The 27,962-nt window shown below is 41.2% G+C and overlaps 1 protein-coding gene across 1 annotated transcript; it reads right to left on the reverse strand.

Moving 5' to 3' along the window:
* Positions 1-570: 570 nt before the first annotated feature.
* gng12a (guanine nucleotide binding protein (G protein), gamma 12a) lies at positions 571-26,889 on the reverse strand. The gene is made up of 3 exons (XM_061083802.1): positions 26,715-26,889; positions 3,291-3,399; positions 571-2,647 (listed from the first exon to the last, which is right to left on the reverse strand). The coding sequence occupies exons 2-3, from the start codon at positions 3,381-3,383 to the stop codon at positions 2,522-2,524; spliced, it is 219 nt and encodes a 72-aa protein (XP_060939785.1). The 5' UTR covers positions 3,384-3,399; positions 26,715-26,889; the 3' UTR covers positions 571-2,521.
* Positions 26,890-27,962: the final 1,073 nt, after the last annotated feature.

The following is a 27,962-nucleotide window of genomic DNA, read 5'->3' on the forward strand; positions in this document are numbered from 1 at the left end:
CTGGTTTGTTCTGCAGGGACATTTGATCCTTCCTCAACAAGAGCTCCAGCTGTGACACACTCATAAGAGAAAAGTCAAGTCTATTTGTATTCTAGTCAAATGTTAACAATAAATAATAGCCATTATTCGTCTATTTTAAGTGTCAGAAGTGTCTCATCTAATTGTGTATTTTTGCAGTTATTACAATAGGTGATAATTGGTGTTTTTCCTGTATGATTTCCCAGCAGCAGCTGCACAGAAACAAGGTCAGAGCGAGAGGAGTTGCCACACACAGAGAAGGAAAACACACTCTCAGGCTGAGCTGACGTTTTACAAAAATAGTTAGTCTACTCTCCAAGAGTGGAGATCAGGGTTTGGGGCTTTCTATATTTAGCTGGCTTGTATTCTCTCTGACTGTGAGAGGCCTGACCTCCCTCCTCTCCCGGGTGTGATAAAAATAAACGACTAATGAGAGGAAACGGCCCCAGATACACTGTGAGCAGATCTCTCTGGCCCGGCTTCATCTGAACACATGAATGAGTCAATGTCAGGACTTGTTGCAGGTGGTATCAAGACAACAGTCAACACAAGTTACCATCTTCTGACACATCTTTATTGAGAGATTAGTACAGTTCTGTACTTTAGGAATTCTTCACTTTAACAATCTTAGATGAGTCTTCATACAAAGGTTGGTGTATTAATAAAGACATTTATGAAAATGCAGATTTAAACAGGTCACCAGTCTGATAAGGCCATTACAGGGCACGACATGACAAGGCAGAGGTGATGTGATTTTTTTTAAGTGTACAAGCTTAATTTATTTATTGCAATAAAAATAACAGACTGTTAGAGATGAGATCACAAAAAACACAGTTGGGTTATATCACTAGATTTTACAGATGTGACGACCTGAGGGTGGAGAAGGCAACAATACCAAACCTGCTGAAAAGTGACAAGTAGACAGAGAGAGATGGCACAACATAGTCACAAATCACTTTTACCGCCCATTTTAAAAACATCTTTTTTAATTCTAAAGAAAATATTCCCGTTAAGATTGTCCTTCATGACACAAGGCATATATATGTAAGGCTTCAGAGTGTAAGGATATTGGAATTCAGAGTATCCAGAGTATTCCACTGTAGCAACATCAAGACATGTTAGGCAGAAGATTTAAGACCCACACCGACACAAATGTTACGGTTTTCAAAACAAAAAGACAAATTTGAGATAGTGGTTTAATCATTAATAGAAACGGCCACGGCCGACAATACTTGCACCAAAAGCACAACGACGTGCACATTCGATAAGTCACTTGTTTTGATGAGCAATTACTTGTAGGTCACAGTTTAACACGTCAGCTTTCTAAATATATCGTACCACAGACAATTATCAGAGGGAACTGATAAAAATAGTCAGACGCACAATTAAATGTTATCAAATGCAGAATCATTGGTTTGGCTTTGACCCAAGATCTTCTTTACACGACAGCCGACGAGAGACATAAAATTAAATGTAAGCACTACATTAATATGATGAAGCATTTTCACGAAAGCTTGATTCACTCTATATGTTGTGTGTAGCAACAGCATCACAGCACTCGGGTCATTTTATCCTAATGGCTTGAATCTGAATCTTCAGAGATTTCGAGAATAGAGCCATAATTGAAAAGAAACTCAAAATCTTTTTCGAGAAAAAAGACATACATTTATGAGAATAAAGAAAAACTTTTTTAAGGCATAACCAGAAAGGAGAACCTTCTCTTCCTCCACAAGAGAGGCAACTCCCTTCAAGTCTGGGTGGTTCTTTCTTCAAAATTACGATTCTATTCTCATAGAATTAAGATTCTTCATCATGGCGCTAACACACTGTCAAAGAACATAGGGATTAAAGATCTTCATATGGGACCTGATGCTTGACTGAATCAGCTGAAGACAACACTGTATCATGGTGACCGTACTGCAAACAACAGACAGGAAGCTGGTGAAATAAATGAGATGTGGACACGTCAGAGTACAATGGGTGGCAGAATACTTTGATGTACTTGTTTGATTTTACCCAATCAAAGATACATAATGGTGACAATTGAGTAGAAGCTCAATGTAAACCTTGAATTCAATCCGTAAAATACTGTTGGGAGAGGACTTCTCAAGGATGGGAGGGAAACGTTGACTGAATGGAATCAGAAAGGCAACGACAATCGTGGTGATGAGACTGTGTGTGTGTGTGTGACGGATAAGAGACCAAATCCACTACTGAGGAATGTTGGAGCTCTTCTAATATTCAGAAAACAACGTCTGCTGTCGTTAATAATGTTACTGATGCCATCACAACTCATGCAGCCAGAGTCTCATCAGTGGCCAGAGGTCGAGCTGTGCTGCGGTCAATCGTTTCAGTGAATAATACCAATAAATGGCTAACAGTGCAGCCACAGATCACCTCAATGTTTACGACTTCAGAGAAAATCCCTCGCTCCTCCCAACACAAAGACATACAGCAACATTAATAAGCAAAAATAAACACACGAAAGGCTAAGTGGCATTCACTACAATATAGTGCAGGTTTTTTTGTCCTTGAAGGGATTGTCTGAGGCGGGGATGCCCATGAGGAGAGGGTCGTTCCTCGCATGGTCGCTGCAGTAGTTCATGAGGTCTGCAGAGGCCTTGGAAACCTGCAGAAACAACACAGAGGAGCACAGGAGGGTGGGTGGCAGGTTGTGATCTGGGGACTCGAGTTTTAATGCACAAGGTAAACTGCCGTTTATGTAACCTTTTAATAATAAGATGATTATAAGCAGCAGTTTTCAAACTCTCAGTCACTGACACTTCCCATGGATGTACAAGCAGCCATCACTAGATAACTTTGAAAATAAAGAAAACTTAAAAACGTGATGATGCTCAGGCAGGTTCTGCAGATGTCACGAGCTTCTATGATTTATGAGCATATTTCTGTATCTATATTCTTAGTAGATGTGAGGTGTAATATTATCGTTAAATATCATGCACCATACCGAATTTAAAAATGATTGTGTGCTCAGATCTGTCTGAATTAGGACTCAGAAAATGAGAATGAAGTATCATATGACTAATCTTATGTATGCTCAGAACAGGGAAAAACAGTCAGACATATGGATTTTCCCAACATATATAAACATAACCATATATATATATATAGAAACATAAACATCGGGTGAAATGGAAACCAGAGCAGGAGTGAAATTCTGGCCCTGGTGGAGGAGGCTCATCAGAGGATTTAGTAGCAAAATGACAATGCAGATCAGTGATAGTGTTTGCATGGTTATTGTTGCACTGTACCTTTATCCTGTCAATGCTTGCCTCTACTCTCAGCTGCTGCACCATCCGCCGGGTATGGGCGATGGTATTGGCACTGGGAGGCTTTGAAGACATCCTGGGTAGTATAACACTGAAATGAAGAACAACAGAAAGAAGTGTGAACGACACTGAAGAGAATGAGACGTCAATATCCAGCAGGGTCTGCACATCCAGCAAAGATAGAATTGGACAAACATGAAAGAAAATGTTTGCAATTTTAGTTTATGGGGAAAATGCATGTGAAGCTACTGAAATCTGACGTTTAATACATTTTTAATCCAAGTAAACAGTAAAGAAAGTATAAACTGGAAAGGCACTCCAGAGGGTGCATTCAGTCCCCTGAAATGTAATTAAGCTGCACCAAATTTCAAACACTTATAAATATCAGTTCCCTAAATATGTCAGAGTTTTTTCCATTAAGATGTATTAATCATTCCCTGGGAAAACTGTGAAAATGTTGATATTGCCATATCTCGCATCGTTTAAAAAAAACACACTGGATCCGCTTCCTGATCGTGATCTGCACCAATACCTACTGGGTTCCCTGGGTTGCCTTATCTAAACCACATCCTTCCACCAAGTTTCGTAGGAATCTGTTCTGTGGTTTTTGTGCAATCTTGCTTGCAAACAAACAAAAAAACAATCAAACAGACAGCGGTGAACACAGCAAATGATTCAAACAGGGAAAGCACCTGAACAATGTCCCTGCAGCAGGAGACAGACGAGAGAGTAGTTTTGTTTAAGAAGAACCATCTTGAATCAGATGAAACCAGCTGAATGATTAAACAGAGAATGCAGGCACGTGAGGGAAGAGATGTGAAAGATTAAACTACAGTTGCATGATGAGGTTATGAACAATAGAGACGTTGGTTTAAGGAGAGTCAACAACTACTCCTCACTACTTCCTCTTGCTCGACAGGGTTGTTACCAGTAGTGAGGTCAGCTCCAGGAAAACACAAAACTGAGGGATCCTCATGCAATTTCTTTATTTTAGGTGCAAAAAAAAAAAAAAAAAAATGGGGAAAAATATACATCGCATGAAGCATTACATTATCCATGACAATATAATATAGCACCGCAGGGTTCAAATAGTATTCAACAATCTGATCGCTGCGAAACTGTGACCATGACTGAAAACCTGTGTGTGCTGCCGGTGTCAGAGAGTTTGACTGATCCAACGAAACAGCCGGTTGTGATTCCACTTCCTGCTAATCATTTACAGAGAACAGGGGAACAAGCCCTGACACATCCTCCTGTACACGTGCAGATCCGACTCCAGCGTTTCTCCCTCGTGCTCTTGCTTCCCTTTATTGCCATTTGTCCGTTTCTCGTGCAAAACACATCTTTCCTTTTCTGCAATAAAACCACACACTCTTTCTTGTAATGCAACTCTTCTCAGCAGTGAACAGGGAACTTCAGGCTCCAGTTTCTCAGAAGTTTATTGTGAAATCGATGAGTAACATTGCTGCATGGGTTGAATTTATAAATGAGTGGCTTTCTGTTGTGTGCATGTTTTCATTTTGCCCATTGTTCTAATTGTTCCATATATAGCTACTCCCAATAAGTCTTTCAGGTTAGTGCACATAACTCAGTCACGGTGCATGACATGCATGAACTTAAAACAGCCCAAAACCATTTTTTTTAAAAGTCGTATGTATGTTTATTTTGTTCCACCCTGTCTGCGGCCCCTTCACCCTGCAGGATGTCGTCCCTCAGGACAGCGTCTGATGCTGCAGCTGGATCGTGCGCCTCTTTGTTTGTCTCGAGAACAAACAGTAAGGGAGGAATAAAGACAAACACACGGAAACGGGAAGGGTAGGGTGAAATCTCAATTTTCAGACCACTGCCAGGGAGTGACTGATTAAAGAGCATTTCTCAAGATCTAAAAGATAAGTAATCGCTGCAAAGGAAGCAGAGCCAGAGATGACTCAAAGAGCTAAACTGTTATTGATAATGTGGAAGTGAAACATGAAAGGGCAATGAATTGCATCGCAAAGTGAGCAATCCTCTCATGCAAACATTCTCCCAGCTTAGTCATAAAGTCGAGGGGCCACAGGTGAAATAAATAAAATCCTTTCATCTGAACGTGATGAGTGATTGTATTCATTCCTATAGACTGTGGAAGGGTCTTTACAAAGAAAGAAAGAAAGTAGGAGCGCCTGCTAAGAAGCAGCTGTTGTGTAAATGCTGCAGAGTCATTGTAATTAGAAATGAGATCACATATAGGTGTGAATCTGTGAATCTGATTCTCGAGATGTTTTTCCAACTATAAAATGTCCATTGTGGAAGAAAAAGAAGTCCAGAGGAGTCGTGACTCAAAAGATACATTTATGATGTTAATACTTGACGTATTTATTTCAGTAATGAACTACCTTCCTGGCAGGCAGTCATGTTTTTCTTTTGTTTGAGGAAGTAATTTACTGCTGCCAGGTAAAAAAGGTAGGCCTCCTGGCACTACCTGCCGAGCCAGATGATAAAGTTTATAATTTGTGCAACATGCAAACACAGCACAAAAGCTGCTGATCCGGTGCAACAGTGAATTAAAAGATATTATGAGAAATACAAACAGGCTTCACACGGCAGGGCTGCAGCAGAGAGGAACCTCAAGCATGACTTTGAACACAGTGGATGCTCTGCTGTGTTAAAGTTGGAGACTATCAAGCAAACACTACAACCTGCAAGGTTAAGGTCACATGATGGGGGAGCAGAGCTAGAGTCATCACTAATGAGCGTGCTGACTAGTGGCTACGCAAGCTGTTATTAGAATGAACCATAAAACTATAAACTATAACATATTTCTGCAGATTAACGATTTTGCACCCACTCATTTTCTGGGGTTTGTCTTTCCCATATAAAGAACGCAGCAGGAGATTGAGCGGGTCTGACACTTTCACAACAACAGGAACATTTCCAGAACATTCAGGCTCGGGCTGGCTCGGGGAGGAGAGCATTCAGTAAGAAAGACATGACGTAAAAATTCCACTGCCTTTTTGTTTATAGCACATTGACACCAATGTCTGCCTTTATCACCGAAACCTCTCAAATCTTGTTGTCTTTACAAGTTGACCTCCTCGGCCTCTACGTGTATGTCGCCTCTTTATTATCCTTCATCTTCCGGTTTTGCATCCGTCATTGTGTTTAAGAAAAATTGTGTTTTACTAGGATATTTAACTGACCTGTACATGTGTGTTCTCGTGTACAGACCCTCCAGAAAATTTCAGGAAAACCTCTAGACTTCAGTTCATGTTTGAAAGCAGCTTTAATAGATTTTTATTTTATTTTTTGGGGAATTACACTCAAATCACTGTATAGAGAATTTTGAACAATAGTACTATTATGTGCTTAAACAGATTGACAAACTAGCAAAGGAAATGAGAAATCTCCTTCTGATAGTTTTAGTTGTGTCTGTCATGTGATTGAGCGTGAAATGCAAGAGGGGAAAGCTCACCACCACAGCTGTAATTTAGGATGAAGTGAAGCCAGAATGGATAGTTTACTACTCTGTGGCGCCAAAATATCAGTTCAACCAGCATGTGAAGTGGGCGAAACGGGTACGTCTTAAATCACGCCGGCTCTCACAAGTAATTTTTACAGGAAAACTATCCCAACTGAGTCACCTCAGTCAAACTGTGAAGCCCCTGTGAAGTCATGCCAGCAACTACCAGCACCACCGGTCTGACTGAAACTCTATGGGGAGGCACCAGGGTGGGTGGGTGTGTGTCTACAATGTGTGTATGTGCACAAGTGTGTGGCATTAAACACCACCATGTACATTAAGGAGCCTTGCAAAAAAAAAATAGTTACCTCCAAGGATCAGAAAAAAGACCACCCCATCACAATACACACACATATACAGCAGCCAGGGGGACCACCTACTGCACAGAGCACCGAGGCCCCACTGCTCTGCTGTACCTTACACACACAAACCCACCCGCACATGTGCCATTCATTAGCAGTGTGTTCAAAGTGCCAAGAACAGGGAGCCATTATGAGTCAGTGCCATTAACACCAACACTCAGAGATGAAAAACGCACTCTGTATGTGTGCGTGTGTGTGTGTACTTCTGTCATTGTGAGGACTACTTTGAGTTGAGCCTAGTTTAGGGTTAGTATGAGGCTTGGGTTAGGCGTTGATAGACAAAGATATATGTACATGTGTGTGTGTGTATGCAATGCTGCTGTTTTGCAGCTCCAATCCCCAAAAAAACACTCTTAACTTTGCCACTGACGATTTCATGACATCCATTAAAAAGCAACAAGAAGAGTCGGTCCTGTCAACTGCACAGTCTGTGTGGTCCCTCCACTGAGTATCTGAGTCTTTTCAGACTGCAGCAGCTTTTGTAATAAAGTAGCCTCACTGGAAATAAACTGCTTTAGGGCTTAAATATCGCCTGCTGCACTTAAGACGTGACTGACACAAGGTGATGAGAGGTGGGCTGCAGGATCGTACTCCATCCACATTCAAACCCTTCCATTCAGGTCACCACAAGATGACAGATTAGTGATTTTCTCCCAGACCATGCTCGGTTAAAAAAGGACTGTAAATCTGAGTAAGTTCAGACCCTTGGTTCAATTTAGGGGAAAAATGATAATGGACATAGATTATTTTTCTGTAACCTCATTAACGTCACTAACTAGGAGTTATGCAGGGACACAGGTTTGACATCTAAAAGGAAAAGCCGACGACAAACACTATTTTAATTTGTACAAGAAGAAAACAGCCACATCAATGAGCTACAATTAACAAGGAGGAACGAAGAGGTGCATGCAGACAGGCTGCATATTTCCCACTCCTCAGCAAAGTAACAAACTTGTGTCTCATTTGAAAACTACCTGCACCATGTGCGGCATGAAATCAGACAGTGGAGTAATTATCATTTACTGACTTTAGAGCTATAAGAGTGGGTTTGGTTGCATTGTAAACATCTGTTGTATTTCTGACAAAGTAAACAATCTGGATGACACACCTGGAGTCTTTGTTGTTGCATTGAAAATATTAAAACGTTTGCCACGGTTGATGCAGTCAGAGTTGACATTGACTCAAGGCTTGTCCCTCTGCACATTCTGCAGATATAAACAATCATGCATGAGAACTTCAGGTTCTTATCGGCTGAAAGTTTGCATTTTATTGCATGGAACAATTCTGGTGATCATGTTAACAAGGCCCTGGTATATCTACTGGCTGGCGTCTGTCTGACGTTATACACCAGCTGACGAGTGCAGAAAAGAGAGTTGTGGAAAGGCGATATTTGGTGTCTAGACAGACGTCTGTTGCTTTGAACAAAGGGGAGTTCAAAGACGTGGGCCCCAGCCACAAGCTAGTATATTAGTTGTTCTGCCTTGCATACCCACATACACACATACACACACACACACACACACATACAGAATTCTGCCATCTCTCATGTACTCCCCTCCCCCTGCACACACACAGACACTCTCTACAAGCAGGATTTTCCCAGTCTGCAGGGGAAGCTAAAAGTAGCCGTCTCATAGTATCTTGCTGCCAGTCAGCACTTTCCCAGCTGAGTGAAAAACGGTCTCAGGCTACACCTAAAACATGACCCGCACTTCAGTTGCTCCGCAGATCAAATCTGTGTCAGTTCACAGTCCCGTCATCTGCTTACTTATAAACACGGGCTCATTCTCACTTGGTCACTCAGCTTATCAAACTCAATAATACTCATCAGTCATCATTCCTGCTGCTGAGTAAAGGGGGATAGTGTTTATGAGCCACAGGGAGACGCTCTGGCTGGTTGGGTCTGTAGGTCCCAGAGAGAGAAAGGGTGAGGCAGGGAGGAGATGGTGGGGTGTGTGCTCGCCTGGGTTCACACTGTGGGAACCATCACAACTTTCCCACCAGAAAAAAAGAAAGGAGCTGCTGTTAGGCCCCGGTTTCTTTGGCAGCTGATGTCATAGAGTTTATACAGCAGATATCATGATGATTTTATTCATCAAGATTAACAGAAAACCACACAGACTGGAGGACAAAGCCTGCTCCCACCATCTCTGGGAAATATCACTAACTCACACGTATGCATTTCAGACGTCAACTAAAACGCTGTTCTTTCACTTTGCATAGGGTGACCTCTTGCGTTGCTGAATTGCATTTTGGTTCCACTGCATCCCGTTGCTTGCGGAACTGTAGTAATTTAGCAGAGTTCATTTTTTCCTGATACAGTTTTAAACAAAAACTCAAGCACAGGCCCTTTCAGATAGGATGTGACACCGCTGCACACATTTTTTGACCCGTGAAGAACTTGAGTTCAAACCAAGGGCAGTGACGAGCTAGGTTTCGGACCCAGCGTCAAGCTGCAAGAAGGAGCCTCTAATGTGAAAGAGGAGGCAGAACCTTGTGTGTTTGTATATTATTTCCTGTTTATTTCTCGTAAGCGTTTATAGCTAGCATGACACGTCAGCACAAAAGCTGGCAATGTTGTGTGTCCCGAGCATGAAACTCTACCTCAGACACAACCCCATTAATCATAATTTATAATAATATAGTAATATTAATAATGTAATAAGTCAACAACCACAAAAACGATTAGCTGCAGCCCTTGTTTATTGTATGAGTAGTAATGGAGTGCATACAGCAGCAGCAGGTTTATGAGCTGTATGCATAGTTCAGCCCACAGTGACTAACTTACTGTAAAGTAGACTGAGGCAGAAAACTGTGAGCCTTAAGTGGAACTATGACGAGACAGAGCTGCAGCACCACCCCAGAGCTTACTGGTATGGCCATGAAGATAAGTGAAGCTGAAACCACCCCACCCATTGGCTGCACAGTACAGTACAAAGGGAATACTGGGAAATTCAGTCCTCTCTATGCTGCTCTGCTCGATTGTGATTGGCCCGAGGGATATCCATTATTCCTGTGTAAACAGATGTTTCCAGGAAAGAGCTAAAGGACCGTACAAAGGTCAATGGAAATTGCTCAGGTTAAACATGTGGCACTTGGAGTAACAATGTCATTTCTGTATCACCGTGAAGAAAAGGTTCACCTTAAACAGGGAGTTCACAGAATCTGACAAACTGCAGAATCCTGAAGTTTGTGGCCGGATAGGATACAAAAACAATCCAGTGTACTGTAACACAGTATTCACAGTGTCTAGACAGAAGACTACACTGAACTCATTCCTGCAGGATTTCTAAATCCTAAATTCATGTGCAATTACTTGAGGCTCATTTCTGTCCAAATAAACTATGAATGATTGCTTGTTTCAGACTCAGACTAGTGGGCTGACGAGTTTCGCTGCAGGAATTACAACCCTGCCCAGTTTATAATGAACTCAATTGAAAAATACTTGGCAAAAAAACGGGGGAAAGTTGCATGTCAAGATAGATAAGGTGAGACATCCATGAGATAGTAAGCTAATCGGTGTCCTTAATTTTAAACATGGTGGTAGTTAGAACAGGATTGTGTGAACATGACTGCCTGCACATTCAGTGGCTGGTACAGGACTGGAGAGGAGCAACATGTGTGTCAGGGACTCCCAATATCCGACAACAGGACAGATAACAGTGATAACACCGTGGACTAGTAGTAACACTCTTGGTTTGCAAGGATTAAACAAGAGGCAAATCGCATGGTAAAATAAGACAATCTCCACCCTGAAAACCTCTAATTAGTCTCCACGCCAAAGCACAAAGCACACAACACACAACACACACACACACACTCTGCTACATGACTAATGCTGCATGCAGAGTTGATGGTGAAATAGATATTCAATGCAATTTGTTTCAATAATGAATGACCACACATGCACAGCCCCCTTGCTTTTACATCAGAAATGATAAGCATTTCACAGGATCAAACTAAAACAACTGCAAAATATGTTGTCCTTGACTCATTTTATCTATCTTACATACCAGAGTTGGATGCTAAAGAAAAATGGTTTCTGATGTGCTGATTAGGCCATTTTACACCAGCAGGGTCAGCCATGTTGTATGCTTATTGTAGAGATTGCAAATGATCAGTTGTGTAATCCTAAATGTGGGTGGAGCGTGGTTTAAATGTTAGGGGGGATGTAGTGTAAGTGTAGTGCAGCCAAGTGAAGGTCTAATGGACACCTGCAGCAGGTGTGTGTGTGTGGGGCAGGGGTTATGCAGAACACTGAACACATTATGATTTCCAAAAGAAATCTATCATGGGGTGCATCCATACTTAACTAACTTTTGTTCTTTCTAATATTTTGCTAGATAATAAAATGGGTGTCACTGCCGTACAATAAACCTGCATGACTTTTTTTTAAATCAAGCATGAATTATTCTCTGAGAAATCAATGAAAATGTAGAAAATGCAACAAGGAAAACAATTAAATAAAATACTCAGACTCAGAGAGCACCCTGATCTGGATCCACACCGAGAGTTTTTTTTGGGTTTTTTTGCATAATCCTGCTAACAAACTAACAAACGCGGAAGAAAACCTCCTCTGTGATTATTCTTACAATAAGTACAGAGAACATCTTGGGCTGGGACTTCACTATGTTTCCTGGCTACTATGCAGTTTACAATGCTATGCAGGTAGGAATGACATAGATAAAATGATAAAATGGAAAATGCCTGCATCATAGGTGGCTGCTACATTATATGTCATGCAAGATATGACGAGGAAAGAGAAGAAAAGGGGACAGACAGACTGTACAGACACACGCACAGAGAATGACTAAAAATGCCATAAAAGGGCGACAACAATGACCGGAAGATTTTTCTTCTTGTCTTTGATGCAACTGTCAACTGAATTCCTCACATTCCTTCCACAGGAGAGGCTGGAGATTATGAGCCAATTATGTTAAAGACTTTGTTGATGCTCAACAAGTATTCAGACGCATGAGGCTGCGTTCGTGGCTTGGAAAATAGGAGGCCAAACGTCTGGGAGTAACATCAACTAGACGCAGAGGGAAGCCAACGCCTCTGTGATATCATTAGCAGTCAGAGTACGGGCTAAAAATAGCCCACAGGTCTCTGTTGTTGTTGGCAACAGTGGCTCCAGTTTCAACTAAAAACTACCACCAGAAATAACTAGTATTACATTGCCAACTGGGTGTCGTCCAGAAGAGCAAGGTCTCTGCAGTTTCCACTGAGGTGTCTGTGAGCTTCTGTTTCCCCAGTAATGGGCCATTATCAAGTCCAGAGCAGCCCAAAACAAACACAGGTCTATGGCAGATAATGCTCTCAGACGTCACTGCAGACGCACAGAGGGTGACATGCAGGAGACACGGGCGACCTAGGCAGAGAGGCAGCGTCTCTTTGCTCTGCCCTCGGAAAACAAACGGCATTGTTGTGCTAAAGCTGCACAAAAGAAAGCTTAGTGCAAGCTGAGTGGAGTTTGCTGGAAATGGATGCAGGGAAGGAATGAATGGTGGGGCAGAGAGCTGTAGAAAAAGATGTGTGCTTGTGTCTGAGACTGAGGGAGAGATAAGAGTTTGTGTGTGTGTTGGACGGAGAGAGAGAGAGAGTTCAGCTGGAGAGAGCAAGCTGTGCAGCTGTGTGTATGTTGCATTTGGTTGAATGCCAAAAATCTGCAGCCGGCGACAGGAACGCAATAAAACTTAAAGCTATTGTGAGCGCTTTGCTTTTGCCTCATTCGCTCTCGCCTGTGAAGGCTACTATTCATGACGAAGGCAGGGAGACACCACACAATGGGTCTCCATCTCTGGCCCAACACTGCCCTGCCTATAAGGAACAATAAACAAACGCAGTCAGTCTTTCCAACCTCTCCACCACTCAGCTGTACTGCATGTAAGTTAGCACTGCAGCGAAGGTGGAATAGAGAAGGCCAAAGGTCTGTGGAGTAACTAGCTGGGCCATTTCCCAGCCCCTCCTCCTCCTCTTCCTCCTCCTCCCTGCTGGAGCAGAGATGAGTTAAACACCAGCGAGCATGGATGGAATAACAGATAATGGCTCGGACGTCACGCAGCTCATTAGACGACAACATGAAGGTCATAAAGATGAGTTTGTTTTTCAAGCAAAGCGGAAATAGTATTAGTCAGAGGGTGACATAAATGGGGATGGGGTGTGTGTGTGCCTGTGCAAGACAAGGATTAAGTGTGTCTGTGCATGTGTGTGTCAGACGGTGCAATGTCTATTTTTAGAGGATATTTTCATGTGACCTCTATGACATTAAAATAAACATGCAATATTGTCTAAAACTAATAATGGCATCAATTAAACAGTTTCTAGTCTATAAATGCACTTAATATACATTTAATGTTACTCCTCCGAATGGATATACATAGTGAAAAAATTCAGGATCAACACAGCAACGCTAAAGTGAAGAAAAAAAGACAATATTTGCAACAATGAACTCAGCTCTGAAAATCAGCAGCGCCCAACCCAGTCAGACAGGACAAAGGGATTAGTGATGGAAAAATGCAAGCTGCATGATTTCCTCTGTCAGGAGCGAGAGAGTGAGAGAGCTAGAGAGACAGAGACAGAAAGAGACAGAGAGAGACCCAGTGGAACAAAGAGAGCAAAACAGAAAACAAAAAGAGCGCTCTACAGCATCAATAAAAGTTTTACAAAATGTCCTGTTTCATTCCACATAGTTGTGAAATTCCCGAGTGAATACACCTAAAACACCGGTTTGGGACGTCCACAGGAATGTCCAAACATTTGCAGAGGTGAACTAGGAAAATCCCCCCCGCTACTGTCGAGAGAGAAAGACAGGAAAAGAGACACAAAGCTGTGGAGCCCCTGGGAAGCTGTGTATCGGGCAAAACACCTCTTGAACATTTCTATAGAAACAGCAAAATATTGGGAACTACCTCACTAAGGGCAGTTAAATGTTTGCACATCAGTTTATAATAAAGCTGAAAATTACACAATAAATGGATTACTAAATCAACAGCTGATGTACTCATCTTGCATAAAAAAAAAATAATAACAATAATAATGCTTTATGGTTCCAGCTTCTTAAATGTGAATATTTCTTTGTCACATACAATGGTGAACTGAAAAACCTTTTCACCTGTTAATCAGACAAACAACCACTTTGATCATGTCACCTTGTGACCTGCAAGATGTAACTTATGTAAAGCAATATTTTGACTAGGTTAAGAAGATATGGCCCTAATATCATCTTATATTTATTACAATAAATGTCAGATTGTTATTTCTTTTGAGTTTAAAGATTTTTGCTTCTGTGTGAAGGTTGCAGATTTTTAACTCTTGAGCAGAAAACGACAAACATTTTACAAATCTGAGGTAGATCAGTTGTGTGTTCTACCTCCTCACTGTGCTAGCACAATGCAAAAAAAAAAAAAAAAAACATATATATATATATATATATATATATATATATATATATATATATATATATAAACCTTGTTATATTGGTGAAAATGATGTTGCAATAATTATTTTATATTGTTTTATCACCCAGATCTAATCCAGATTTATTGCTATATAATCATAAGTGCATGTAATTGAAATCTGGAAGAGAAAGAACTATCAAGTACCAGCATCCACATTTCAGAATGCTCCTTTCTCCTGTTGCATGGCACATTAGTCAATATTTTGCCACTGCATCATTAAATCAGTTGAAATCTGAGAGGCTGTGCTGGGTATAGTGTGTCGCTCTCTGCTTGAAATTTATTTCTCTACAAACTGCCGATCCTTGACCTTGCAGGTCAGAGGTGAACAGGTCGATTAGGATAGGGTGAATATCATTTACTTCTTCCATTTCGGTATTTAACATAAATAACAGGGAAAAACCGAGAGATGTAGATAATAGGGGATCACAGAAAAGAGATGAAAGCCTTAACACCTTTAATTTAAGAAAGAGTTGGGGCTCATATAGTTTGAGAGTAAAAATTATACCAAAGATAAACCATTGGTCAATTGAAAACAACAAAACACGCCAGTATCTGAGACAGACAGTAACTGACGGGTAGGACTGTACAACTTCTCAACAGTCAAATCTTAAACAAAGCACAGAGTGAGAAGAGGTATTTCCGAAGTGCCTGAACCTTGTTTCCGCCAACAGGATGTATGAGATAACTTTAGGTGTGATGACTGATGGGACACATGGACACATGGTCTCATGGTGTCTTTATCTGCAGCACTGTCTTCCTATAGTTCAGAACCAACACGATCCACATTATCAGAGGGCAAGAAGAGACACTTCTGAACAAACAAGGACAGGAATGACAGGCACGTGGATAGTGGACAGATGATTGCATGTGACTGCTCAAGACAAGCTGCATTAGAGGTAACGACACACACACACACACACACACACACACACTCCTAAAATACAGGAACCAGTTGGAGGGAAATGTCTCTTTGAGAAAACAAATAGTGCTGATGCTAAATTCCTGAAGTTATCAGAAAAAATAAATAGTCACAATGCACAGTCATGATGATATTCTCCAGATGCAAATAGTAACAATGATATAAGGTCAGCTGATTGGTATGGTGATGTGGCAGCTTGAGATCATTCATCAGCTGATTCCTGCTTTCACAAGGCCAAGATTCCCCCAAATTGTAGAGATGTTTTTTTTGTCTCTTTTGGATCTTTTATTTAAAATAAGTAAAAGTGTAGATCTACTTAAAATACTCAAATATGTTCTATGTTCAACTGAATAGTACAGTCTTGATTATATAGACATTCATTTAAATGCAACTTCTTGGTTTCATATGTTATTATTGAATTGTTGCATTTTAATCACGTGTAAAAAAAAAAACCATCAACGTAACATCAACATTATAAAGTATGTCGGCGATCAGACACCCTATTCTATGAGTATCTGCAATAGTCAATGAAAAACCTATATCTGCAAAACAGTAAAACCATAATTTAAGTGTGTATCTTTTAGGCCATAACTTCACTCTGACAGTTATCGCTGTAGGAATTCCTTTTGCTTCTGTTTCCAAGGTCAGTTGACTGGTTTGATGATTTCTTTATGACAGATTCGAAGGCCTCGGTCAGTGCTGAGAGACGAGGTCAGAGCGAAAGGCCAGGTCCAGAAAGTATATCTATTTCTAAGTTTCTTTAAGACTGACTAAAATAAGAGATCAGAGGATAACTAAATAAGAGCAGGAAGGCAAATTCATTTCAGTAGTGATCAAACTTTCAAGCCCTCGTGTTTTTCCATTTTTGAAACTTAACCCACCTCTCAGACAGCATATTGCAATCTTTGGAAACCTTCTTCTGAGAGTCACACATCGGGGTTAACTAACTTAACAATGTTTTTGTCTGTCAGGAAATTGCGTTTGAAGTTTTCAGTGTGATTACAGGACAAAGAAACACCCATCAGTCAAAAGTACTTTTGGTTTTGCTTTTTAAACAGAGACAGGATTCCAAGAAGAGAGAAGGAGAGAGAGGGAGTCGTCATTGCCTTTATAGAATCCTTCAAAACATTTCTAGTTTCCTGGTGTATTTCTGAGAAATTATACAACAGTAATAGTTACATCATTTAATTCATATCTACATTATGTAACTTTGATCACTAAGGGTCTCTCATTCAAAACAATAACAAAAGTCCTGGTTAGATGACGTTGTGAAGCATCATGGCATCATGGGTGTTGTCTCGATCCCCACTGTAGGTGAGAAACTCCCTGACGCAAATCATGTGCATGGATGAGGTCATGTGTTAAAGTTTGGTTCACGTTACGCAAAAAACAACAATGACTAATCAGGATCCATTGCGAGTGAACAATACAAATAGTGGAAGGAAAAAAACAGTCGACTTGCTAACTGGCTAACTGGCTAGCAGTGGGTTTTTCCTTCATTCTCCGTCGCTTGATTTCTCTAACTTTGAAAATTGTTGGAAAGGGTACACAAGTCAACAACATATGTGACATAGGTCTAGTTGATTTAGACATTTTATTGAAGAATTGTTACATATTATCTCTTCAAGTACCTTGAGTGTAGCTACAAGACATTTAAGAAAGTAAGACCTGAGACTAGACACATTGGCTAGCACAAAGCCAGATTGACTTACAAACTCCCCCTACCACAACACACAGAAACACACACGCGTTCACAGAGGGGTCTGAGTTACTATTAATCACAGAGGCCACATGAATGGCTGCCCCTCCCTCCAATCACCGCGACTCCGTTCATCTAACAGTTTCAAAGACATGTCGGGCAGAGGAAGAGGCTCACACTGTGGGTCACACTGCGGCCACTTCCTCTGCAGCCCCCCCCGAATCCCCTTCAAAAGTGATGTCTGTCTCCTCCTCCTCCTCCTCCCTCCGTCTCCCTCCACTTCCTCTCTCTTCACGCTGTAACAATGTCTCAATGTCACTAGGTCCACCTCACTCAATCACGCAATCCTGCCTCTGTCCATCGTCTCAAACAAGTGGATACACAGAATGCTGCTCAGGCAAAGTGGGTATTTCTGAACTGTGCCTCAAGGTAGGAGAGTAGGAATTCTAAAACAAAATGCTGCTGTTGGGTACACAGTGATACAATCTTTCCCCCCCTCCCCAAAATGAGCCAGTGTGAAATGTCTGGAACTGCAGATTCTGCAACAGATTGCTCCCGGTGGGAAGAAAAAATATTGCACACACCAAGATAACTGTCTAGTTTTCAAATTAGAAGCTCGAGAGAGAGAGGGAACACAGCCTGTTTGTTACAGTTGGGAGAGGTAATTGCACAAGGAGCCACTGTACAAGAACCATTCCAGGACAAAATGTGAGTCCTTGTTCCACCGTGCACCAGAAAGGAGTGAGTAAATCATAGGCGAACAAAACCTTGGAGGGCTGTAAAAGTGAATAGATTTCACAGGGTATGAATAAGGCACCTGATTTCAGCAAAAGAGGAGACATGGAGATGTTGGACGAGGAGACAGGCAGTGATTGTGCGTCTCTCGGACACCTGCTTGTTTTAAACATAGCGAGGCCCTGGCCAAAAAAACTTTGGGGCCCGCGGACTTGAGGGCAACAAAAAGAGGAGCCGATCCGTCTCTCAAACACAGCACAGACACATGTTGATGCGCCGCCTTATGCTACAGGTGTCGAGTCCCGACTGGGAGACCCACACACACTGGGCCTTTGTTTGAGATGCCAGCAAAGTTCCCCAAAGACTCATAAAGGGCTCTAAAGAAATTAAAGAATCCATCAAAGTGACACTGTTCCCCCCCCCCCACACACACACACACACTCTCACACTCAGCTGAATTTACATGTTCATTCCACTCTGAGTGTTATCAATGACTCCTTCATAATGCTGCTGCTGCTGCATCCTCCACTTAGTTTAACAGTATCACAACTGCCAAACATGTTTAACACAATACGCCTTGCAGGTAGTCGTAACCTATTCTTCCTCAGACCTACCTGTCTGGCAGGAAGCGGCTTTGTGCCGGGTGGACTCTTTTCTCCCCCTCTGAGAGGATATGACCATATTTGGGCTATGCCTTATGAAATGCTCTGTATGTCAGAGGAAATAATCATGCTGTAATAGAGGAGAGTTTGTATCCTTGCAAAAGGTGTGTCTTCCTGTGAGTGGGAGTTCTTTAAACCACTGGTGCCAGCCCGACTAGAGAGGACTGGATTCTCAAAACGAACTTTACCCCTATAGGAAATGCAACCGCATGTGCATTCCTTCCATTTCATAGAAAACGGTACAGAAGTTTGATTTATACTTGCACACAGTCAAATTAAACACACAGAATGGATTGTATCAGGAAATCAATGGGGAGGTCATTAGATTGGATTCATTATCAATGTGTTAATATATCTGCCAATCATCATCATCTACAGTTTGGCAAACATAGTTTCAGCTTGAATCATATTACAGGCACAGTCCTATCTAGCTTTCTTTGGTAGCTTCTTACGGCTAATCAATTATTTTATACCTTTTTAGCTTTGCACCTAATGTCTAGGGTTCACCCCCCCCCCCCATAATAATAAACAATACAGGATAAGTGGTAAAGCTAATGCACAAAGGGTTTTCTGTACTCTGATATTATACAGTTTTATCTTAATTCATAATCTTTATAAAGCACAAATATAAAAACAAACGGCAGATCTGTTTGTTAACGACACCTCCCTAATATTGGTTACTATCAAGTCCTTCCAGTAAATAATCCAGACAGTAACGTGATCTACAGGGGTGCACAAACACACACACACACACACACACACACACACACACACACACACACACACACACACACACACACACACACACACACACACACACACACACTATCTGAGCTGTCTGACAGAACAAATAACAGAAAACGGACTCGAGTTACAGGTGCAACAGACTGTGTTTAACACGCTCTCTCCTTGCAGGTAAAGGCCTCATTCACACTCACAAATGTTCCGTCTCACTCAAGGGAACAAATAGAAACGGAAATTTTAATTGACAAGTTTAATAAAAGCCTTCGTGGTGTTTGGACCACCTGGCAGTGCCAACGTGCCAGATGGTGTCCATGTGTGTGTGTGTGTGAGAGTGGAAACGAGGAAAAAGCCTTGAATTGCCATCATGGCGGTAAAAGGGCCGCACAGGAAAGTTGGCATCATATGGGACTTGGTCAGATTTAAAACTTTCGCTGATGTTACAGATCTGCCTCAGAGCACCTCTGACACACTTTTGTCTCTGTTACAGAAGAGTCGTTCAACAGTCAGGCAGCAGCCAGCAAATAGAGGGAGGCAGAAAGCAGTCAGAGAGCACCACCTTGTGGCAGAAAGGAGGAACTGTAGCTCTGTGGATGGGAATTACCACATGCAATATAAAAGTAGCCTGAAGTGAAGTGCAATGTTTTCAGAGGTCACCATGACAGCAATAAATCTTGTAACAGTAATGAGCTTACATAAGTACATTACATTTACATTAGTAGGCTATGTGGCTCTGATCTACTTAAAACTGTTAAAACAGTATTTGTCTGCTCAACTATTTTAACCAAATATGTAAACGTTATTAGAATTTATTACAAGAGCAGCTAATTTAAACAGAGCATCACAGGAGCAAGTAAGAAGTGTATCCTCCTGTTGATCACTCTTTTTCATTCTGGTGTTTTCTTGTTTTTACAATTTATTCATTGCAGATTTCTCATTTTTTTTTAAACCATATTAATAATTCACGTAAGTCAATGGTAAGAAATCTTTCTTTCAAATCTTGGTTTACAGCGTGTGTCAGCTCCTCATTTCCAAGCTGAACAGCAGGTGGATGACAGGGAGACGTCCCTGCATGTGACAGTTTGAAGATAACAATGGGCCTAAAAATAGATTTTCTATGTAACCGCTGATCTATAAATAACCTTTTCTCTTCGAACCTCTACATTATTCACATTATTCTCCTGTGTGTCCTGAGCTCTGACACACAAAAACATGTGAAGCTCAACTGAAGCATATTTTCAGATTTAATAATAAACATTGAGTTGAAGATAAAGGTCAATTATGTCATATTTATCGCAATAAAATCCACATTGATAATTGAAAAGTCGCATACAGGGCTGCAACTGACAATTATTTTTATTATATCAAAAGAAACTTCATCATGCAATTAATTATTTCATCGAGAAAATGCTGAACAATATCACAGTGGTCAAGGTAATGTCTTTAAAATGGCTGTTAAGTTTGAACAATTAAGACACAGGCTTTTATTATGTGAAGAATGAAAGTGGTGAAAGCACCGGTGAGAAGAATAAATGTGATGATGCCTGATTTCCATTTAGCTGCTTCAGTTTCAAGGTCCTGATGTTGTGCATGCTGCCTCACTGTCACAGGGCACTTTAATAGAGCTGAGACTTTTATTCTCTTATTAAATTGATATTATAAAGTGTTCATGTCTAGGAGAAGTAACTGAGAATCAAGATCATTTATTTCAGGTGAATAACTGATAATGCCCTCATTGATTCCTGTATGTCTTAGTACATCTGTTTCACTTTTGTGTATCACTTTAACATCCTGATTCCAAACTTCTGAATGTTCGGTTCATTTTAGTTCATAGGATGAAACTACAATTCAGAGAATGTTTATGTGCCAAACACAGTACCTTAACTTTTCCCCATGAAGCTATGCAAGAATACTGATGAGCAGTCAACTTCTCAGATCAGTCAGCAACCTTGCCGATGAGAGGGAGTGTTTCAAATCCAACCTTGGAGCAGTGTCTATGAGGACTACAACCTTGGACTTAGTTTACACTCTATAGACCTATCTTATCAATGGAAGTGAAGTATTAACAGCCCTGTACTGACCCCAAGCTGAGGCCTCCTCAACAACCAGGAGAAGAAAACTGGTCTGAAATTCCCTTTTTTATGTGTTTACAAAACATCCTGCAGAATAGTGTGTCTTGGTGTCTTGTCTTCCTGTGACATGTCTGACCTAGACATTACAGGAAGACATTCAGAGTAAAGCCAGCGGAGACAAACTATATTGTGACGATGAATTAGACTCAGCCTCTTTCTTACCTATTTGAGGTTGTTGCTATGACAACGCTTCCTGTTTGGCGAATGTGTACATGAGATGTTGATGTCGACCTGATAAGTACATGAGCAGCAGCAGAACCTTCTTCCTAAGCAGTGAAAAATCTACTTTCTCTTCCAACTTCTCATTCATCCCATTTTCTTATTAATACACAAATCAGTGCAGATGGAAACTAAATCAATATGTTGGTTTTGGTTTACAGTGGATATGTTAGTGGGCTGGTGTATTTTGAGCAGATAAAAAAGGATCCAGTAATGTTGGGTATTTCATGAAAGCAAACCAACAGATGGGTGTGACTGCGTATCTGCAATGTCACCACTACTTGTCTCACTACATCTGCTCCTGGGCAGGGTGGAATTCAAGCAAACCAGCCACTGTAGCCCTTGTGACTACACACAATCACATACACACACACATACACACACCACAAACACTAACTAGGGCAACCCCTTCAGGGCTATATCTTCACATACCTCTGAATTGTCATTTGTGAAGAGAAAGATATAAATGGAAGTTGTCTTGTTACAATATGTGTTAAAAAATTATTGTGTATTGTAAAAGCAAACTTTCAAACTAGAAAAAATTCAAACTTTTTAGGTACATAACCAGGGCTGGGATTAAAACTCCTTCACTGACCAAGATTAGGACTATTAGAATATTTTCTTGTGTTCTGTAGATGCAGGAAATATGCATTATTATTATGAATAAATATAAAATAGTGAGAGTGTTTGTACATTGTCTCAAGAAAAAATTCTATAGTTAGACTGTGGATGAATAGAATAGCTAGAACAATGAGAACGCTGGATAATAGATAATTGATCTTGATAATTGATTGGCAGCAATAGTCCAATAGGGTGAATCCAGGTATCTGGGACATTTGATAATGACGGACACCTAAGCTGCAGTCTCTATATTTCCTGTTATAACTAAATCTAGTCAACAGGACTATTAGTATCGGTTTAAGATGGATGTCGCGTGACTGAAATCACATGACTTCATGGGGGTGATGTCACAGATAGGGGCAGGGCAAGTCAATCAGAAGCTCCCCCTTGTGATTGCAAGACAAGGTTGATGACATAAGAACCTGACAAGATTAATGTTAAGGATGTAAATCTGTCATAAATACGATGTTTCTTATTGTTAGCAAAAATGTATTTTAGGTTTATGTCCCACTTTATCAAATGATTTGATACCATATGTTCCTGGTCACAACCTGAGGTGGTCCTCCAGGGATTTGCTCCCTGTTCAACGAACTAGACCCATGTTGTCCGGGACATTTCTGTTAGTCTGTCCATTCTATGGAACAAACACCCTGAGGAGATCTGACCGGCTGACTCCGTAACCCCTTTTAAATTACTCTCTTACTCTAGTTTTGTAAATGTGCTTTTATAAATGTGCTTGTGGTCTGAAATTATTTAAATTTTTTATGTAAAATGGCATTCATATAACCCTCTATTATTTGATTATTTTAATTATTTAAGATTATTCTACTTTCTTTAGCTATTGTATTGTCTCGTAAATCACTTTGTTTTGATAAGTGCTTTATGAATAAAGCTTCAAATGATACTGTTATTAATTGAAAAATAGCTGTAAAATAACTAAATCTACGTAATTGAACATTTTTCATTGAAGAATTGGTGTATTTAGCAACTTGCTGAATTATGATGGTTACACAACTGTTCCTGCTCTCCACTCACAAGATAAGGTAATACATGTAAGAGTGAGAGTGTACTCTTAGAAGAGCTGGAAACATGTACTTAAGAACATGTACTTTTAGCATCATGTACTTAAAGCTTATGTGTGTGTGTGTGTGTGTGTGTGTGTGTGTGTGTGTGTGTGTGTGTGTGTGTGTGTGTGTGTGTGTGTGTGTGTGTGTGTGTGTGTGTGTGTGTGTGTGTGTGTGTGTGTGTGTGTGTGTGTGTGTGTGTGTGTGTGTGTGTGTTTGAATTCCTCAGCCCAATGAGGAAGCAGTTACATCACTGAGAAGACGCTGCGGTCAATACTCACAGGAACGAACACAAACCAACTCCTACCTCGACAAACTGTGTGCACTGAAGGACCTGCGAGTAAATCCACAGACAGCACCAAAAGGAAAGAGCTCCTGTCTGATGGGAGGCTCAGACAGTGGCCACCCTGACGTCGTCCTCCTGCGACAAGCTGAATGTCTACAAACAAAACTTGCTGTCAAAGCTGCCGATCGAGTTGGCCTGCATTCTGTGAGTGAGGAGATGCTTCCAGAGCCGCCTGTTAGCAGATAAAGATACTGTACAGCATTGGCTACAGCTGCCTGTGCCACTTCCCCACATGATCCCAACAGTTTGTCCATTGTTCCTCAAGTTAAACTCATATAGCTGAGACAGAGGAAGATTCAAATCAGTCCTCAAGCTGCACAGGGACTTTCCCAAACATTTTCTTTTTATCTAATCCTTGCATTAAGCAAGACATTGTTCTCAGATCGACCACCAAACTCCCTCCCCCTGGTACTAATCAATTTACATGCGTTACACGTCACGTTAAATCCTACCAGCTATCTGGGTTAACTTACTCACACAACTCCAAATGCAGGCCACGCCGTCCAGGCTGGGAGGGAGAGTTTAGAAACTATCAAAGTTCACATTCTCACCTCGACGTTAACTCAAATCTTAATAATCTGAGGAGCTGTGATCTGTCAGTCTAAATGAAATAGTGACGAAGATGAAAATTCTTGATTGGTGTTCGTTCAACTGAATTTCACCCATGTGAGCTTAATGTCCAGACCTGACAGCATTAGACGCCTGCTCATGATCGCCATCACCATCCTTCAGTGAAACCAGTGTATGTAGGTCATGAAACACACATTCCTGTCTGTGAGCACCAATAGGTGCTTTCATAACAGAAGACACACACAGATTGTATTGCTCGTGTTCCTGTCTTCACGTTATGAGTAGAGATGTTTCAATGCCAATATCAACAACGACAATGCCCCTTTTACTGCCAAAAGGCTGGGTCGGTTTTCAGCAAGTATTTGAAACTATTAACCGATTCTATACAATGTCTTTAAAGTATGATAGTTTCACCCACATAAAACTGTGTAATGTACTGCCACTGGCCAGTACTGGTTTAAGAGCGACGGACTGGATGTTATATTCTGCAGTAACCCTAACCCTAACCTTACATAAATGTAAGCAGTTTGTCAAGACTTCCGTTTCCAGAAACTGTGTCTGCGCTTTAACAGCTTTCAAAGGAGTTACTGTTGTGTATTCCTACATTTTATGACCTTAAAACTAGATGTTAAAAGACGTTACATATTATTCATTCGCAGTATGTCAGTGTTGATAATCAATGATAACAATAATAGCGTCCACAATGGGTTAGTAGCATACAACTGTTCAAATGCATTATACAAGTTGTTCTTTTTTTTAATGCACTTGTATCAGATCGGCACTTGATTTCAAGCGATACACAAAGTATCAGAATCGGTATCTGGAAGGTAAAAAGCTACGGGAACATCTCCAGTTGTGAGGCACTCGATCATCTCGTCGCCTATTTTAATAATTTCCCATGTTTGGGATCAATGAAAGTTCATCTATTTACATATATATACCACACTAAACCAAACCCCCGTCACCAGCGTAGAGGCATGAAGTGTGGGAGCTCCTCAGCTTCCAGTGTGCAGGGGTGCGCTCCACTAACAGTGATGGGCGTTGAGAGGAGGCTTTGATGGCAGTGAATTGGGTACTAATGAGTTGGCCTTATCAATGGCCGGTCTGTATTCTGTCCTCCCTAATGGCTGGGGGGACGGGGACATCAACAGGGCTGTCGATGCTCCATGTAAACATCTCGTCCACTTCCCTGTGTTGGCCCTCCACTTCAACCATCCCACCGGGCTCCATAATCTAATTGGGAGGACACCAGCAAATGTTCCCAAGCTCTCATCTACAGTATGTCATAATGGACTAATGTGAAGGCGGTGGCCGGTCTAGAGATCTATAAAAGTGCCCTTCTGTTCTGGAATAACTAGAGATCAATAAAAGTACCCTTCTGTGCTGGAATAACTAGAAATCTATAAAAGTACCCTTCTGTTCTGGAATAACTAGAGATCTATAAAAGTGCCCTTCTGTGCTGGAATAACTAGAGATCTATAAAAGTGCCCTTCTGTGCTGGAATAACTAGAGATCTATAAAAGAAAACTTCTGTCCTGGAATAACTATAGATCAATAAAAGTACCCTTCTGTTCTGGAATAACTAGAGATCAATAAAAGTGCCCTTCTGTGCTGGAATAACTAGAAATCTATAAAAGCGCCCTTCTGTTCTGGAATAACTAGAGATCTATAAAAGTGTTCTTCTGTGCTGGAATAACTAGAGATCAATAAAAGTACCCTTCTGTTCTGGAATAACTAGAGATCTATAAAAGTGCTCTTCTGTGCTGGAATAACTACAGATCAATAAAAGTACCCTTCTGTTCTGGAATAGCTAGAGATCAATAAAAGTGCCCTTCTGTGCAGGAATAACTAGAAATCTATAAAAAGTGCCCTTCTGTTCTGGAATAACTAGAGATCTATAAAAGTGCTTTTCTATTCTGGAATAACTAGAGATCTATAAAAGTGCTCTTCTGTTCAGGAATAACTAGAGATCTATAAAAGTGCTTTTCTCTTCTGGAATAACTAGAAATCTATAAAAGTGACCTTCTGTTCTGGAATAATCTATGTGCTCTCCAAAATAGGTCATAATGTGGCAAACACAGTAGGTGGGGCCAGTGGGTAATAATGGGGGCAGAAGACCCAGACAGCAGCACTCACCTGTTGAATAGCGTGTGTGTGTGTGTGTGTGTGTGTGGGTGTGTGTGTGTGTGTGTGTGTGTGTGTGTGTGTGTGTGTGTGTGTGTGTGTGTGTGTGTGTGTGTGTGTGTGTGTGTGTGTGTGTGTGTGTGTGCGTGTATGTGTGCGTGTGTGTACATTAGCAGTGACAGTGAATCTCTCAGTGACTGAGACCAGCTGTTGCTCCAGGTTGCTGTGACAGTGTACCGACACATGGAGGTCTTACCTGGCCGGGTAACGTGCACTCGGGTGTCGCCGTGTCTCCTTCCACCGAAGCCAACAGTCTCTCCGTCCACAGACAGGGAGGAGAGCCCCTTCTCTCTTTCTCTTTCTCTCCCTCTGCTCTGCTCCGTCGCTACCGGCCCAATGCCACAACTCCAGCCGTGTGTTGACACCACAGCCCGGGGAGAGCTGCCTCTACATGGACGCTTCTCTCACTTTCCGCTGACGGTCCGAAGTCAATGTTTAACTATGGTTGACTTTTTTTTATTCTTCCGCTCTCCTCCTCCTCTTCTCCGCTTCTCTCTCCTCCTCCACTTGGGCGCTAAGTGACGAGAACAGCCGAGTCTGGTCGGGAGGAGAGAGGCGGAACCTGCCGATGGTCATGAGCGTCAAGCGTCAAAAGGCTGACCACACAACTTCCAGTCTTTTCACAATAATACACTTTTAAACAAAATATTGCCTGTGTATGTGAAGCCCAGGCAGGGCCGGCCCTGGCAATGTTGGCACCCTAGGCGAGATTTCAAATTGGCGCCCCCCAACATACACACGCAAACTGTCATGCATCCACAATAACGTTTGGACTGTATACAGATGCACACACAGGCAGACAAAATTGTAAGCTATAAAAAACAATAAAAATCTATTAAAAAATATATATACATAAAGAGTCTGAAATCAGCTGTACTGATAGCATATCATGTCATGTCGACAAATAATTAACATTAATGATTGGCAGGATTTCAATCACCTATTAATTGGAAAATATATTACACTATGTTAATTTAAATTAATTAAATATAAAAAAAAGAAAAAAGAAAAATTAAATTAAATTAAATTAATAAAAAAATTAAAAACATTTTTTTTAAACCTGCCGCGCAATGGGCTTATTCGCAGGATGTGCGCACGCAATTTTTTTTAAATTTTTTATTTAATTTAATTTTTTTTATATATTTAATTTGAAAGGGTTATGGTTCATTTTTGTTTTTAAATTATCATATTATTAAATTTTGTGCAATGAAAAGGTGGTAGAAGTCCTGCCAACACGACAGCCTGCCAAACTTACCCATGAGTTCGGACCCATCTCCTGTGTCCTCTGGTGTCCTGGTTCCACCCATGGCAGCGTAGTGGCGTGGGGCTGGCTCATCCCTGCGGCCCAGGGAGCGCATTTCTCCGCGCTGGTTCAGGGGTAAATGATGCTGGTCTTCACAGGTGACTGACCTACGCAAGCCTGTAGCCGCCCCCCACAGGAGAT

The sequence above is a fragment of the Limanda limanda genome, chromosome 13 (genome assembly GCF_963576545.1).
Source record: "Limanda limanda chromosome 13, fLimLim1.1, whole genome shotgun sequence".
NCBI lineage: Eukaryota > Metazoa > Chordata > Actinopteri > Pleuronectiformes > Pleuronectidae > Limanda > Limanda limanda.

Bases quoted from the DNA above. Each gene is read 5' to 3' on its own strand.
- gng12a (XM_061083802.1), bottom strand. From the start codon at position 3,383: ATGTCTTCAAAGCCTCCCAGTGCCAATACCATCGCCCATACCCGGCGG. The intron at 2,648-3,290 runs GTACAGTGCAAC...TTGTTTCTGCAG, and splicing joins CAAGCATTGACAGGATAAAG to GTTTCCAAGGCCTCTGCAGA.